Below are 19084 nucleotides of genomic sequence, written 5' to 3' on the forward strand. Positions count from 1 at the left end.
TATTTGACTGCTAAACTGTGACTCAATACATTCTATTGACTGTGTATATTGTAATTCACTTTCTCGTTAAGTGAGCTATACTCTAAATTAATATTCTGGTGTCCATGTACGTGATGTTTTTATAAGATTATCAAGACATGAACTCATTCTATTATTTCAGAAAAATACAATCTTTAAGTATTTTAAGTATTCTTATCAGATAAGATAAAAAGAATCTTATTACATTATATTAATATATTTTCAGATCAGATTGATTGGTTTTATGTTCTTATTTATTACTAAAAGGCTGTTGCCATTAATATATTTGATTCATACAGAGTGTAATCTATTTGCATGATGAGATAAAATTACCTTATTATATTTCATCTTTAAGATTGTTGTGTTTATAGGTAATTTTTCTGGAAATCGTGTTAATCCAAGATTGTCACAATTCACTGTTATTATTGGTAATAGATCCCCAACAACTTTATCTAAGGTGCAAATGCACATTATAGGACAGTCCATTTCCATTTTCTGTAAAATAATAAAAATAATTTTTATAAACATTTTTCTTGATTACTATAGTAAGTATGCTTCCTTTCTATTTTGTTTATGATGACTGATATACAGTTATGAAGGAAAACACCAGACCTTGTAATAATAATATCTTTAATGAAACAAATCTTTCAGAAAACATAGTTTAGTGTGAAGAATGCACTCCCAATTTCTAGTAATAATGAAAAAATCGAAGTAATTGATTTTTTTATCTCCTATATACAAAACATTTGAAGTACAAGAGCCTCAAGTCAGAATTGCTTTCTCTGAGAGCAGGGATCTTAATTATGCAGATTATAATTTTAGGGCTGAATGCCACCAGCAGTTTAGTGGGTTTAGCAAATTTATGACTATATGAAATTCAATGTAGAAAATAGTTGAAATTTATTTAATTCCTTGCTTTCCCTATTAAGCCTGGCACAAGATGCCTGTATATGAGAACAACTATACCATTTTTGGGAGTAACTTGTGTCTTAATAAAATGTTTGCCAGTTAGCCAGCCAAACAGAAGCTGAACTCATTATTATTTAACTAATGTGATTAACAAAAACTGATTTAATATTATCTTTATTAAATGATCTCTTGGTCTAACCATTGAAATATTGGACATTTTTGAAATCATTACAGTTTAGGAATTTGATAGCTTCTTTTATCTTGAGTCATTGTATTCTTTGGACTTTCTTAAACTATTAAAGTGCAGTTTTTAAAACTGAACTAGATTAATTCTGTTAACTATATTGTTCTTAATCAACCAATTGTTATTATTTTTAAGGTATTCACTAATAAACAACAAAGCTCAAGCAGCTATCAACAAATAGTATTAGTAAAGGTAATTATGTTAATTATTTATTTAATCTTTTATGAGACAATAAGCTAACTTTAACGCATGTGCAGTATAAATCAATTAATTTCATTTACAATTGTAAATACTAAAAATGAAAGTTTATTTTTCAATATCATATAATCACTTACCTGAAATAATTTCATTATTCCCAAAATTGGTTTACCTTTATACATATCATTATTACATAATGTATGTTTCTCATCTACAAAATCAATTGATGAAAAATTTTTTAAATTAAGAAACCATTGCATATCTGAACTACAGTTTAGTGGATTCCCTGAAAAAAAAAAAACATTAAATTCATTTGTTATGAACAAGTTCTATCCAACTACCCCTTTGTGGCACACACACTTACCATTATGTTGGAATGAATAGATATACTATACAATAAAGGATGCATAACAGACTGCAATATTCTTTCCTGACAATTGGATTATCAGATGTGCTACTAATTGCACATGTTTATATAAAAGTATGATATCAGAATTCTAAATACAAAAACTCTAGTGAAGTTTTAAAGATATTTTCAAATATTTAATCTCTGTATATTTTTTCTAAACAATCAGTAATACAGGTATAATTTTTTTTATATATTATTAAGAAAAAGATTAAACACAAAAAAATATTTAAATTAGTTCAAAATAAATACAAAGAAAGCGTTATGTTAAACGATTATTGAAATAAAATTCTAAACAGAAAAATTTCTTAAAATTCAGTTGAATAAAATAAATAAATCTTGTATTCTTGTACATACTAATGTACTTTAATATATTCGTAATAATTGTATTCTTGCACATAACTCTACATCTTGTACATAAAACAATGCTTTATATAGAACACATCAGAAATGGTTAGATATGCTTACTCCATGGATAAAAAAAAGAAACTGTCCCAACATTTGTCTGAATAAATCAAGGAAAATCATAGTAAAACCTTGATCATAACAGCATTACAAAATACACAATTAATTTTAAAATAAAATATAGATGTGATTAAATTTCATATAAATTATTATTTAAAATATTAAACACGTTAAAGTAAATACATAAAGATACAACATTTAAAAGATAATTACAAAAAATTCACAATCCAGAAAGTATTAATGAAAATTATTTGAGCACATATTTTAAATCATGTTAATGGAAAACAGAAAATTCAGATTTTTTAAATGGTTTAGCAATTTATTTAAAATGGCAACAGAAGCCTGAACATAAAGCCCTTCTCATAAGCCAAAATATTGTGTTGAGGTACACAAAAAAATATTGATGTTTGGTTTAATAGAGGTGGATTTTGTTTATTTTTTTTTTAAATAAATGACTTTTGTTTAGATGCACTTTTACAAATATTCAAAAATAAGGTAACATTTTTAAAGTTCTAAATATTTATCTACAAAAATTTATACAATGATCTGATAAATCATTGCTTTTAAGATTTAATTATCCTTAAGAGTTAAGGTTAAGTTAATTGTACTTAAGATTTTTAAGGATCTTGAATGACTAGACTTATTAAAGTTTATAAATCAATCACTTTAAAAAAGTGATGAAGATGTTAAAATCATTTTACAAGGAGAGGGGATCAGATAGATATTCTCGTAGAACATAATTTAAAGTAGCATAACAAAATAAACATCTTTAAAGAATAAAAGTGACTTAATAAACTGAATTCAAAATTAAATATATTTTATGACTGCAAAATTTTAAGTTTTTGAATTTACACTACGTTAAAAACATCTAATCCTTAATTTGGTGCTAATTTCAATTAGCCAGATTTTAAAAATAAGAATTGAAAAATATTTTAATGTGTTCATTAAGTCAGTGTTATTTTTTAAACATTTTTTAGTCTAATTTTTATTTAAAATATAGATAGGCCATATTTTAAATGGCAATGTTTTGAATATTGCCCACATGAAAAAATGTTGTTCACGTTAAACTATCATTTTGATATAAACAACAGAATATAGAAAAAACACACAGAGGATGAGATTGATTCTGATAATGTGGGAATACATATAACTATTTATCCAAGATCCAACTAATTTTCCTGAATTTTTGTGTAAAAGTGTACTTTTAATATCACAGTTATATATTTTATGTTCTAATGATACTGCTTTAAATTTGTTAATACTTTATGAATTAACTATGTTGATAAAAAAATATCAAATTGTCTTTGTAAACAACATAATTTTTCATTTAAAAATTCTAAGTTGTCTGGAAAAGATTTATAACTGGGCCACCAGAGGAATTTTCTCTATAAAATAGAAAAAGAACTGACAAAACTGATTTGTTTGATGAAGAGTTAGGCTTGATATAAATTAAAAAACAAAAAGGTGCTTGGGCTGAATTGAGAAAATGCCACATTTTTAAGTTAAACATTTTTTTCAAGATTTTTTTTTTATTTGTGAATTTTATTCAACAGATTCATTACTTTCTTGAAAAACCTTCATTCATAGGATTTAGTATTATAATATATAACTGCAGATTAATTAAAAATTGTTTTGACCATTTTTATAGTTAATAGTTGCTTACTTGTTATCATACTCACCAAAAAAAAAAAATAAAGTTCAAGAAATATCCTTGAAAATTTTAAATCATGATAATATATTACTCATGACTTATGCAAATTATGTTTTTGTCTTTACTTTCATAATATTTGTTATTATAATAATGAGGAATATTTACCATGTGTGCCCTAATTAAATAAATGGAGCTAATACTCTAATCTTGTACTCAGTAAATCCGCCTACTGTCTACACTTTTAATTAGCATAGATTAACAACATTATTTTTTTGTTAATTCACCATATAAGCTTAAAGCTGGTAAATGGTAATGCAGAATATGGAATTTTGTAGCATATAAAATATCTCATGCCTGACTGATTTTAACCCAGAACCTTCTGGATTGAGAGTTTGTTATTCAGATTGACATATTTTTAATCAGTTTGTTAATTGTTAATTTGTTATTTCACAACAAAATTGAACCGTTTTATTCAAGTTAATTTTCAGTTATCGGGTATTGAGCCTGATTACTACAAATCAGTAATCATTGCTTATTAAAATCATTATTAACTTATTAAATTAATTATCAACTTATTAAAATTTGAACTAGACCACTGAGGCTAAAATTTACTTTCTCCTTAACCTAAAAATATTTTTCTGTTTAGTTATTTGTTAGTTTACAACATTTTTCAAAAATACATAATTTGTGCTACCCAGCATCACTCTGTTTATTGTGATCTAAGATTGAAACACTATGTTTAATACTCCAGAAACTTAACATTAAACACACAATTTATTGAACAATATCTGTACATACAACCTAATTTCTAGGATTTAAGATGATAATTAAATTGATATACTAACTTTGTTATACTTGTGTAATCTGTATGTTAAAATAATAACAGAGTATGAGCTAATAAAATGTAATGATTTGCAATCAATTATATGTGTAAGATCACTAGATCATTTAATAAGAGATTTTTAGAATAATATAACAATTATAAACATACAGCTACACATTTCAAAATATTTGAAAATTTGACAAAGAAAAACACACCACAAATGACGTTGAGGGGGTCCAAGGTTATTATTTATTGTCAGATTGATAGGCCAACAATTTGTATAACCTTTCAGCTTCTTTACAAGTACATCTAATAATTGGTTTAGTAAATAATTCAGTAATAACATAAAAAACAACTTAGTTATCATAGAAATAAATAATAATAATAAGTACACCCCCTAGCCCCCCTTAATCAAATAGATAACACAATTTCATTACCACCAAAAGGTAAAGTAACTGACCCATAAAATATTGTATTTCTCAAATCTCCATTTGAAACAGCTTCATAATTAGAACTATTTCATAGTTGGAAATAGTTTTGACTCATTTTATATACATTGTATTTCATATATTTTCATGTGTATGATAGAAATTAAAATCTACTATTTCATAGAATTGCAGAAGAGTATGATCAATTTAAGAATTTTTTTTGTTTTCACAGTTACTTGAGTAAATATACTAGTTTTCTTTACCATTCTGTAATTTCAATGTAATAACATTGACTACTATTTTGAATATTCCTTTGCAAGTGAAACTCAAACAGTGAAATGAAACACAAAAGTGTGTATGATTATACTTTAGTTATACTTTTTGTTTATTTTATATTACTTGTGATTATGTATTGTTGTACAAAGTAACAATAAAATATGAAAATAGACAAAAAAACTATATCATATTTTAATAGATACCATCAGTTAATCCTATAACAATAACAAAATTATTCACTTTACTATTAACACTCATGTTTCAATTTTGCTGTAACTTAATGTAGTATTAATTCTAAGTAAAGCATTAAAATTTCCTTACCTGCTAAATATAAATTTTGTAATTTAGGTATCATATTTAAATAATTTATTGAAAAATAATTTATCAAGTTATTGCTGATGTCAAGTGATGTAAGTAATGGTAGATTAAAAAATGATAAATTCCTTATGTTATTATTTGATATATTTAATTTCTATAACATAAAATAAAACTTTTTTAATAAGATATAATATTTTATAAAAACAACAAACCACCATGAACAGAATGAAGCAGTATATTTGTTATACATACACTTATACAAGTACCCCTTGAATATTTTATATATAAAAAGTTGAATGAAATGCATTACTTTATTAAATATTTTATTTGGGTACACTAAGTCACATTAGGAATATACAGGTGTACTAATCTATACAACAAGTGAATGTCCCAGTATTTGCCTTTAAAAATTAATGGAACTATGATAAAAACTTTGAATAAAGCATCTTAAAATGTACAGTTAATTATAAAAAAAAATATAAGTCCATATTTATTCATAAAAAATGAATTTATTAAGTGTCAGTAAAGAAACCACAAGTTAACTACTTAATAAAATAAATACAAAAGTTTAAAAGATGTAAATAAAAATCATTAGAATATGCAGTATTTTACACATTAAACAGACTCTAAAATAATTCACTCCTTATTTAGTTATTAAAATATATTAATTTAATACATTAACATAAATTTAATTTCTGGGCATAAAGCATACTGTAAAATATAAGAGTCATCAGTAAAGAATTGTAAAATTTTCCCAGCTTTGTCAGGAATAGACATGAACAAACAAGAGGCAGAAAAACTGAAGGTTGCTTATTAAGAAAAAATAACTTTATATAGAATTTCTTTTTACATACTTCATAAAAAAAAAAATTGTCAATTTTTCTTTTTAAAAATTATTTCAACAATTGGGTTTTCTTCCATGAATACCCCTTTGAGTGTGAAAACTTAAAGATTTCAACCAAGTGCTTAATAATAATAATAATAATAATAATAATAATAATAATAATAATAATAATAATAATAATAATAATAATAATAATAAATAAATAAAAGCTAATAATAATTTATTTGTACTCATACAAATATATATAAATAAGTAACAAAAATGAGCAGATGCTCAACAAAAATTTTCTGTAAAAACTTAATTCTAAAAATAAAAGATTTATATTTCCGACATCAATATAACCATGAGTATAGCAATTTCAATTGCACTTAATTTATAAAACAATCACTTTAAACAATATCTCATAATTTTAATTTAAGGAATATGTCATTTTTTCTTTCATTTAAATGATTAATTTAAATGGAGTTTATATTAAAATATAAATATCCATTTATAATTCATAGTCATAATAATTAAAAGTAATTTAATTTGATCATTAATATTATATTTTTAATTATACAGTTTAATTGTTTAGGCTTTATTTTATTGCATATCTCAAATCTATGTGCAAACCTAGGTTTTTATAGTCCCTGGGTAAGCTTAATAAAACAACATAACAGCAGAAGAGAGAATGAATAAATAACTATTACATAATCATCAGAAAGTCTGTATAGTGTAAATATGCAAATTATAATATCCTATTAATTTTCCTTGTTATAACAGTCAGGAATGTACAAATTTGTTAAAAAAATAAAAGTAAACAGAATATGTATATTTACATACAGCGCATAGGATTACAAACATGCATAAGATTATCTGTGTCTTATTAACATCTGATTACTAAAATGACTATCTACTAGCATTCTGCATCAGATAACATTGAGACAATTAAAGTATTTTTTTAAAATTAGTAATAGCATGAAGACATGATAAAGAAGGAGGAAAATGAAATTCAATAAAAAATAAGGATATATATAAAATTATTATTACTGTAACTATTGTTGCAGTAAACAAAAATCTGCATATTTATTTTTTAAATATTATAAAATTAATTATGAGTAACAATAACTAATAACTTACATTGTTAATTAACTGACCTTAAGCTCATTAAAGGACTGACTACTATTACTACCATAAAAATTTGAAATGAAACTTTTCTTAATAGTGATGGTATTTATGTTATAAAATATTGATAGAATAACTGATAAATTGAAATTGTCATCTGGCCAATTACATAAAACTAGATCGTATATATCAGACCTGTAAATACAAAAATTATTTCATTTATCATTGTAACCAGCTGAAATTCTACTTTTTTAAATTTATTGTAAAATTAAAAAATAATAATATTAATTTCAAGAGCTCATAGACTTAGAGTATACTATTAGTACTCTATTTATTTAGCATATGGTACCAAAGCACACCAATTACAATCAAACATTACAAACAAAGATTTAACAAATTAATATATGCTACTGATTCTGTAGTCGCCATCAGGAAATCTTCAGGATTCCCTTCATAAGCTGTTCTAGGGCAAACTTCTGTGATGTGTTTAACAGTTAGATTTTCACCACACTCACAAAGGGGCATCAGTGTTTTACCCCATTTATACAGGAAATAGGTGCACCTTCCATGCTGAGTTCGTATTCTGTTTAGCGTTGATCATGTCTTACGCGGCAAGTCAAAACTAGGATATATCACATCTAACATAAGCGACGCCATACGCATCATGGTATGTGGCACCAAGTAATTTATATCCAGGTATTTTGCCTCTTTTCTGCAATTGTTCCTCAGTGTTACAATGTGTTTCCTGGATTGCAACCAGATCAATATTGTCGTTCAGTAGTTTCGATAAACAGTGGCTCTAGAATAACTTATGCTTTCCATATTTATGTGGCAAGTCCTGAAAAGGACTGTTGGGTATATCTAGCGACATGGCTTGCAGTTCGTAATATTGTAGGCTTGTGTCTGCGTGGTCAGGAGAACCTATCTTCTTGGTTTGTCTGACTGCCAGTATCTGCTAGCTCATTTAGCGTTACCCAGGGTGCACCATGTGGAGGCGAACAAGCTTTACAGCCCGTAAAGTACTCTATTTTTATTTTATAAAAATATCATATCATTCATTTATATACTGGAGGGTTTCACACTTCACTTAGTTAATCTTAGTAACTAAAATTATGAAAAATATTATCATGAACATTATACAATATTCATTTCTATCCAATACATATGTGTTTGTATTGATAGATTTGTATTCACTCTTACATATATATATTATGCGAAACAGAGTTTCAGATTTTAGTTGTACAATTAAGATGCAGGAATGTATTTAGCGTGCACTTAAATATATGTAAATAATATGGATACTAGAGTTTATTAATACACAGGTGTTATAAAAGAAGTCATTTGATATGTACTACTAAGTACTTGTTATGGTGATTCAGCAACATAGAACACTTCTGTCATTCTTACCAACTTAAATATGTTAAAAATATATATGTCAAATTAAAAAAAAATGTTCACTGCTAACCCTATAAATCTATAACAAAATTATATCTAATTAGAGTCAAACATATACTATACAGTCTGACCGTTTATGGCTATTTTTTTTTTTTTTTTTTAAATTTTATATGTATTTTTAAATGAAAATTTTATTTTTAATTATTATTGAAGTGCTGTTAAGTTTGTAAGTAACCATTATATGTATTTTCCTAGAGGTTTTGGTTCTTAGACCATCTTAGTCTTCTAATAAATGTTATTAATGATTTTATACAATAAAAAGTGATTATTACCTTTGAAAATAATACATTGTTCACCAAATTTGCATAAGTAACTTCCACACATGTGTGTGCGCGCACGCACGCACGCGCACACACACACACACACACACACACACACACACACACACACACACAAATATATATATATAAAGAGAGAGAGAGCGAGAGAGGATTATTATTACTACCACCTTCAGAAAATAATACGGACTTTTCAGAAACTTTCACCTTTTCTGTTTCTGAAAAGTGTTAATTATTCTCTGAAGGTAATAATAATATAGCTTTTATTTTTTCATGTAATTAAAAAAATACTAGCTAGGTTAAAAGTACAGCTAATACTTTTAATTATCATAAGGGTTGAAATCACTAAATAAACTGTTGAATATTATAATTCTGTCTTCTGAGAAATGATTAAAAAAATATTCATTAATTTGTTCATTATTTTAAAGTTAAGACTCATAAACACATATAAATAATGTTGCAGTGCAGCAGATATTAGTTCTTCAGCTGTTTTTTTAATCTAAAACAGACTAACTCAGTGATAAAACCGACTTAATTTATTGCGTAATTACTTTTCATGTTTGCTTGAAACTACCTTGTTTTTATAACTTATACCATAAAATAGAATTTCTTATTTACTTGCATTATTTTAATATAGAACTACGTATTCTTCAGAAATAAAAAACTTATCTTTTTTTCTGTGCGAACTATCTGATAGTGCAGTATTAACTTTTATAATGTAATCATAAATTTTATTGTAATAAATTTTACTTACCTGCTGTACATATAATTATCTAAATGTAAACCTTGTGAACAAATTAGTTTACTTGCATTTAAACTACAGTTAGGTTTATTATAATCACATAAAACATCATCTAAAGCTTTAACTTCAGCTGCGGCATAGAACCTGATTATGAAAGCAAAATATTTGTTTTTAAAAATAGATTTACAATACTCATATTTTATCTTACTAATACTTTTATGTACATATTATCTTCCACTGTCTTAATTGTGATGATTTGCACTAATTAATTAGACTAGTAGTGACATTAAATTTAAATTCTTTATAAATTATTTTTTACAATTAGTTAAAACATGATTGTATGTTATGTGATGTGTATAACTGTGAAATTGTATTTAAGAAAGAATTAATTTATTTAAATGCATACATTTTATTTTGAGAGCAGATGCTAGTTTTAGCACACTGCTAGCAAACGAAGTTTCATGTACTAGGAAAGAATGTGGTTTATGTATATAATATGAATGATAAAACTTAATATAGTGTCTCGCTGAGATTGTCAGCTTTCACAATCACAGATAAAATAATGTTGTGACCATGTTACTATGTTATACTATATCATGTTACCATGTTATTACTTTTATAAGTAAAAAGATAAATTTCATTTTTTTTATTCACAATAAATGTATCACTATAATGGCCTAAATACATTATTTTTATATAACTTTCTGAACTGGATTATTAGATGAAATATTGTCAATACTGTTTGTGATTAGAAGGGAGATAGTGATTAGTGAAAGCATTTCTTTCACCTTCAGTTGTCAGAGCTTCAGAGTTTGGTCTCTTGAAATAATTTGGATTCCTTGTCTAAAGCAGTGCTCAATATGCCTAATTCTTTAAAATGTGTTAAAAACATCATAGTATATTAATGAATTTAACTTCTTAAATTTAACTTTAATTAAAAAAGCTGACAACACAGTTGTAGAACATTTCCGTCAGGCGTCTAAAGGCGCGTGCCGGGAACGTTCTACCAACTGTGGGTTGTTTCTGATGCATGGCTTACACACACTTACACAAGATAATTAAAAATATTTATCATTTTATTTAAATATAATATTTTTTCGTTTATTTAATTCAACGATTGTAACTAAATAGCGCGCCCATACCGTATTTAATTCGGCTGGGTGTGACGGTACTAGCGGTGACGTTGAAACTAACTAAATTAATGTAATTTCACAACTTACATAAAAAAATATCTCTTGTACAGTCGGCAGACCGGTGTAGCTGCGATGCTTACCGCATGAAGTACCCAATGATCTAATTCGACACCCAAGTTACTGTTTTACACTTTAAATATTATCCATTTATTTAATTTTACCACTCACCTGTGATGTTACAACATAGCAGGCACAACAAGTGCATTTTTTTTGGGGTGGGGGTGCAATTTTGCAAAAATTTTTTTTTTGTAGATATTGTTAATTTTTAATCGTTAATAAATGTACCTAAAAACAATATGACCTTAATGAGGCAGAATTTCCAGATACCTAGGGTGACCTTGCTCTACAGCCTCACCCCTTTAACCTTTCAAATTGAAAATTTAATAGCATCAATACCTCATACACAGAAGGAATCTGACCAAGTTTGGTCAAAATCGGTCCAATAGTTCTGGATATATAAGGTGATTTAGAGGCCAACATCGGACACACACGCGCGCGCGCGCACGCGCACACGACATAAGAACATTAACATCTGCTTTTCTGAGTACCTTTAATGTTAAAATGTCAAGATCTGGTGAAAACTGCATATGTCGAAACTGGACTGATTATAATATTTTCCCTTCTAGAGCTACAGCTCTACTGTAGCACTATCTAGACAGGAAAGTAAAAGGTAATTTGAAAGTAAAAAATTTGATAAAATTTTTAATTAGGAGCTAAACTTCATCTTTTTTTCCATTATTCATCAGATGAAAAAAAATGTCAGAAGAGCAGAGAAAGGAAGCAAAAAGTGTAGGTGGTGAGTTACTTAATGTATAGTCAGGTAACAACCAAGAAGAAAGAGGGAAAGTCCCTTAGAGTTCCATCCAATCCCAGTTCATGGAGTACCATGCTGTCTCCTGCCTCCTACCATAGCCTGGCATCAAGGTGATATATGGTTTCATAAGGCGGTATATAGTAAAGTGGTTTTGAAGTCAGTTGAGGAACTCTGTAAATCTAGTAGTGATCCCTCAAAGCACACCCCTGTAAATACCAAGTCCAGTCAGATCTTAATCCAAAATGCTATGTCATGAAAATGTGGTCGTTAAGAAGTCTATTGCAACACAAAAGGTCTTGGCAATTTGAAACAAAGAAGGATTACCTTCATCCTCCATAATACTCTCACTTGTAGTGGTGTTCATCAAGTAGAAAGTTCTACTCACAACCAGCACATCAACAACCACATTGCCATTTCCCTTTTACAGCGATGAGGACCTGCTTCAACAACCTTGCTGGGTGTTAAATAGCCGCTCTCTGAGAAGAGTGTAATCCTTCTACCAGTATAACTGTAATGTCAGCAAATTTAACCTCCATGTACAGTGACAATCCTATATGATACGAGCACCAGTCTCAGAGACAGAACTTCACTTATAACGAACTTCAACCTGTTGCTGACAACTTCTTAAGTGCAGACAGCTTATGACAAGCTGTTAATCCATTCATGAAAGAATTGTACATAATCACGGCTAGAAACCGATAAGAGAGTTGAAAGCAACCCAGGATGTAAAAACTGCACAAAAAAGAGGATTCTTGCAGTTCAAAGGACACATAAAACATTTCTAACTAATACTTAGCATACCTAACACTTAGTATGACAGAAAAAAAGACTCACTAATTTTTAAAGAACATTGAGCAAATATGTTTCCATCATCCACCCGAGTAGAATTGGCAGCAATCCATACAGCCTGAAAACTAGAGTCACCAAGGGAAAAAACAAAAACACAGAAGGGTAGGGATGACCTGAGCAAGGAATACCTAAACCACTGTCACAAACACAGACATGAAAAAAGGAACAGGAACATCATGTGGCAGCCTCAGCCACTTCCTAATAGAAGAGCACATATTTAAGGTAATGAAGGCCATGAGATTGCAGTGACCAAGCACCAAAGAATGATAATAAGCACAAGTATCAATAAATGCTTTTAATTACTAAAAAATTTCATCAAATCTCTTCCTTATGTTCAAATTTAGGTATTTTCTAAGCATCAGCCATTCTAATTCCCAATTACTATCATTTTATGATAAATGAATTCTGTTACTCGTGAAAAATGCCAGGCCTGACTCGGATTCAAACCCAGAACCTTTCAGATGAAAAGTAGAAATGGTACCACTTAACCACAAAAATCAGCTATGTTAAAATCTCAAATGATGGTAATTCAAAATGAAATTCTTTAGATTTATTGTTTCAGCTCGAATGACAGGTATCACTGAAAAAAAGTATTTCAAATAAAATATTTGGAAACTTAAAACTTTCCATAAATCATTATTTAATGAATTCTTATACAAGAATATATCAATGACTCTGGTGAGTCTTAATATCAAATAAATATTTTAGTTGTTCCTTATTAATACTGTATTTCTGAAGAAATGAATTAACTAATTTTAATGAAAATCAGCAGTGATCTATCTTTATGATTTTAGTAAATATTGTCCATCTGCTGTTTTGTTCCGAGGACATTAAACATTAAGAAAAATTGTCTGTGCATACTTTACCTAAAAAAAATTACAGAAAAATTACTTGCCCTTCTTTAGATCTGATGGGATTATCAAATACCCTTTTGCCTTGTTTTGAAGAACAAATAATTTCACAATTGACCGAGACAGATATCTACATCATTGAAGGAAATTACTACAATGAATGTAATGAATGATGAACATAATTATCTAACATTTTGCTTAATGAATAACACGCCATAAAACATTACATATTATCAATGGAGCAATATAATTAATGATTATAACAGAATAGACCTCATTAAAAATATACCATGGGCTAAGTATATCACTTGTGTGGAATATAGAAAATAAAATTGAACATGTTTACACTGAATTTAGAGGTGTAATTTTAATATGTTAAATACTGTGTAATTACAGTTTATGTAATTTAGACTTAGGCTTAACACTATCATTGCTGAGTGAAAAATCCTCCTTCCTTCTTCCTTCTTTTTCCTGTTTAGCATCCGGTAATTATCTTTCAGATAATACTTCAGAGGATGAATGAGGATGATATGTATGAGTGTAAATGAACTGTAGTTTTGTACAGTCTCAGTTCGACCATTTCTGAGATGTGTGGTTAATTGAAACCCAACCACCAAACAACACTGGTATCCACAATCTAGTATTCAAATCTGTGTAAAAATACTGACTTTACTAGGACTTGAACACTGGAATTCTCAACTTCCAAATCAGGTCATTTTAGGAAGACACGTTCACCACTAGACCAACCTGGTAGGTTTAAGTGAAAAATTTATTTCAACATAATGTCACTGTTAACAATACACTTTATTATTTTATCATAATTAAAGAATTTTAAGTATTTCTTTTTTTAACCTGAATTTATTTATGCTGCAAATTTTTTCTGCTGAAAATAATCACTACATAAAATAATTTACATATAATTATATAAAAATATAAAATAATCATAATCAATATATTAATCCAGAATTATAATTTGAGACAACTGCAATAGAAAAAACTTCTAAATGTTGACAGGTTGCCATCGCTGTAATTGCTTCTACACCAAATAAACTTGCAGAAGTAAGGTAACATAAACTGTTTTGATTTTCCCTCTCATTTATTATATTAATTGTACTTTACCAGGAGCCTACAAAGACAGAAAATCTGAAATCTATTTTCATATTCCAGCCTATGTAATTGAATTAAGTTTATGGTTCTCATAAATGAATCGGATACATTGTGCCAGATAAAAGAATCTTGAACTGTACTAAATAAATAAATCTTTTATTGTGATTAATATGCATTCAAAGCATAATACATTATACAGATCACATCATGGACAGATCAATATCATTCATGGACAGACAAATCATCATCATTATACAGATCAAATATGGACAGGAAGGTACATTACGCTGTTGATAAAAAAAGAAACTGTTCTAGTATTTTCTTAAATGGATCAAAGGAAAACCTTGATCTTCTATGCTCTACAACATACATAAACATAAAATAAAAAATAGAAAAATTTAAAAACATCAAATCATCATTTAAAGTATAAATATATGAACGAATATTAAAATAAATAATAGTTCAGAAGTCAAATAGAAATTATTTGAGGATATATTTATGTACAAGTTGAGTGGAGCTGAAGAAAAATCAGTTTTTAGTTAATATTATTTAAAAACTCATTAAAAGATTAGTATTTTTTCTATAAAATGGAATATTTTAATTGTATTTTATATAAACAGAAGGGAAAAGTTTTTAAATGGATCGGTAATTAGTTAAAAATGACAATGGAAACATAATAAAGCCCTATCTAGGAAGCCAAAAGTATTGTATTGAGTTACATGAAAACAGTTATGTGCCTTTGATAGAAGTAAATGTTGAATTTTAAAAAAAGAATCACAATTGCTTTTAGCGAAGAGTGCATTGATATATACAAGGATTACTTAACCTTTTTAATTATAGTAAATACCGATTTACATAATCGATATCAAAATAATAACCTAAAAGCTCAATTTTGTAATTTGAAAACTTCATCTGACTTTTTAAAGAAGCCCTACGGGATGATATGCATTTCAAATGTAAATCTACGTAGGCATAAATATTTAATAATGATGGCAAGCTTAGAGCCGCTTTATACGACCGTTCAAAACAGTATTTTGATTTTGTTACAAACGAAATCAGTTTGATTTTTCTTAAACATTTTTTTATAAAAACTAAATACCCAAAATTTTCGCACTATAGTAACAGAAATACTATATTTATTAACGGAAATTCACTCCACGCGGTTTGCAATGTTACGTCTATCTGAAAAGTGTAATGCAACGGTTTTGTCCGTGTTTAATTTTTTTTTTTTTTGTCTTCAGTCATTTGACTGGTTTGATGCAGCTCTCCAAGATTCCCTATCTAGTGCTAGTCGTTTCATTTCAGTATACCCTCTACATCCTACATCCCCAACAATTTGTTTTACATACTCCAAACGTGGCCTGCCTACACAATTTTTCCCTTCTACCTGTCCTTCCAATATTAAAGCGACTATTCCAGGATGCCTTAGTATGTGGCCTATAAGTCTGTCTCTTCTTTTAACTATATTCTTCCAAATGCTTCTTTCTTCATCTATTTGCCGCAATACCTCTTCATTTGTCACTTTATCCACCCATCTGATTTTTAACATTCTCCTATAGCACCACATTTCAAAAGCTTCTAATCTTTTCTTCTCAGATACTCCGATTGTCCAAGTTTCACTTCCATATAAAGCGACACTCCAAACATACACTTTCAAAAATCTTTTCCTGACATTTAAATTCATTTTTGATGTAAACAAATTATATTTCTTACTGAAGGCTCGTTTAGCTTGTGCTATTCGGCATTTTATATCGCTCCTGCTTCGTCCATCTTTAGTAATTTTACTTCCCAAATAACAAAATTCTTCTACCTCCATAATCTTTTCTCCTCCTATTTTCACATTCAGGGGTCCATCTTTGTTATTTCTACTACATTTCATTACTTTTGTTTTGTTCTTGTTTATTTTCATGCGATAGTTCTTGCGTAGGACTTCATCTATGCCATTCATTGTTTCTTCTAAATCCTTTTTACTCTCGGCTAGAATTACTATATCATCAGCAAATCGTAGCATCTTTATCTTTTCACCTTGTACTGTTACTCCGAATCTAAATTGTTCTTTAACATCATTAACTGCTAGTTCCATGTAAAGATTAAAAAGTAACGGAGATAGAGAACATCCTTGTCGGACTCCCTTTCTTATTATGGCTTCTTTCTTATGTTCTTCAATTGCTACTGTTGCTGTTTGGTTCCTGTACATGTTAGCAATTGTTCTTCTATCTCTGTATTTGAACCCTAATTTTTTTAAAATGCTGAACATTTTATTCCAATCTACGTTATCGAAAGCCTTTTCTAGGTCTATAAACGCCAAGTATGTTGGTTTGTTTTTCTTTAATCTTCCTTCTACTATTAATCTGAGGCCTAAAATTGCTTCCCTTGTCCCTATACTTTTCCTGAAACCAAATTGGTCTTCTCCTAACACTTCTTCCACTCTCCTCTCAATTCTTCTGTATAAAATTCTAGTTAAGATTTTTGATGCATGACTAGTTAAACTAATTGTTCTGTATTCTTCACATTTATCTGCGCCTGCTTTCTTTGGTATCATAACTATAACACTTTTTTTGAAGTCTGACGGAAATTCCCCTTTTTCATAAATATTACACACCAGTTTGTATAATCTATCAATCGCTTCCTCACCTGCACTGCGCAGTAATTCTACAGGTATTCCGTCTATTCCAGGGGCCTTTCTGCCATTTAAATCTTTTAATGCTCTCTTAAATTCAGATCTCAGTATTGTTTCTCCCATTTCATCCTCCTCAACTTCCTCTATAACACCATTTTCTAATTCATTTCCTCCGTATAACTCTTCAATATATTCCACCCATCTATCGACTTTACCTTTCGTATTATATATTGGTGTACCATCTTTGTTTAACACATTATTAGATTTTAATTTATGTACCCCAAAATTTTCCTTAACTTTCCTGTATGCTCCGTCAATTTTACCAATGTTCATTTCTCTTTCCACTTCTGAACACTTTTCTTTAATCCACTCTTCTTTCGCCAGTTTGCATTTCCTATTTATAGCATTTCTTAATTGCCGATAGTTCCTTTTACTTTCTTCATCATTAGCATTCTTATATTTTCTACGTTCATCCATCAGCTGCAATATATCGTCTGAAACCCAAGGTTTTCTACCGGTTCTCTTTATTCCGCCTAAGTTTGCTTCAGCTGATTTAAGAATTTCCTTTTTAACATTCTCCCATTCTTCTTCTACATTTTCTACCATATCTTTTTTACTCAGACCTCTTGCGATGTCCTCCTCAAAAATCTTCTTTACCTCCTCTTCCTCAAGCTTCTCTAAATTCCACCGATTCATCTGACAACTTTTCTTCAGGTTTTTAAACCCCAATCTACATTTCATTATCACCAAATTATGGTCGCTATCAATGTCTGCTCCAGGGTAAGTTTTGCAGTCAACGAGTTGATTTCTAAATCTTTGCTTAACCATGATATAATCTATCTGATACCTTCCAGTATCGCCTGGCTTTTTCCAAGTGTATATTCTTCTATTATGATTTTTAAATTGGGTGTTGGCAATTACTAAATTATACTTCGTGCAAAATTCTATAAGTCGGTCCCCTCTTTCATTCCTTTTGCCCAGCCCATATTCACCCACTATATTTCCTTCCTTGCCTTTTCCAATGCTTGCATTCCAATCTCCAACTATTATTAAATTTTCATCTCCCTTTACGTGTTTAATTGCTTCATCAATCTCTTCGTATACACACTCTACCTCATCATCATCATGGGCGCTTGTAGGCATATAAACGTTAACAATCGTTGTCGGTTTAGGTTTTGATTTTATCCTTATTACAATGATTCTATCGCTATGCGTTTTGAAATACTCCACTCTCCTCCCTATCTTCTTGTTCATCACGAAACCTACTCCTGCCTGCCCATTATTTGACGCTGAGTTAATTACTCTAAAATCACCTGACCAAAAGTCGCCTTCCTCTTCCCACCGAACCTCACTAATTCCTACTATATCCACATTCACCCTATCCATTTCCCTTTTTAAATTTTCTAGCCTACCAACCTTTTTTAAGCTTCTAACATTCCACGCTCCGACTCGTAGAATGTTATTTTTTAATTTTCTGGTGACCCCTTCCTT

General features: G+C 28.7%; 2 protein-coding genes across 8 annotated transcripts in view; both read right to left on the minus strand.

Moving 5' to 3' along the window:
- The window catches only part of LOC142323614 (dynein axonemal intermediate chain 4-like), a 204945-nt gene that overhangs the window by 106718 nt on the left and 79143 nt on the right, over positions 1-19084 (minus strand). The gene's annotated exons all lie outside the window — the stretch shown is intronic.
- The window catches only part of swi2 (Protein singed wings 2), a 105232-nt gene that overhangs the window by 17184 nt on the left and 68964 nt on the right, over positions 1-19084 (minus strand). For all 5 annotated transcript variants that reach the window (XM_075363481.1, XM_075363482.1, XM_075363480.1 and 2 more), the window contains exons 2-6: positions 10172-10303; positions 7717-7879; positions 5740-5890; positions 1507-1655; positions 352-513 (exon numbers count right to left, since the gene is read on the minus strand). In XM_075363481.1, coding sequence (XP_075219596.1) covers positions 352-513; positions 1507-1655; positions 5740-5890; positions 7717-7879; positions 10172-10182 — 636 coding nt within the window. In that variant the 5' untranslated portion in view covers positions 10183-10303. The remainder of the gene's footprint in view (positions 1-351; positions 514-1506; positions 1656-5739; positions 5891-7716; positions 7880-10171; positions 10304-19084) is intronic.

The sequence above is a fragment of the Lycorma delicatula genome, chromosome 4, assembly GCF_047948215.1.
Source record: "Lycorma delicatula isolate Av1 chromosome 4, ASM4794821v1, whole genome shotgun sequence".
NCBI classification, from domain to species: Eukaryota; Metazoa; Arthropoda; class Insecta; order Hemiptera; family Fulgoridae; genus Lycorma; species Lycorma delicatula.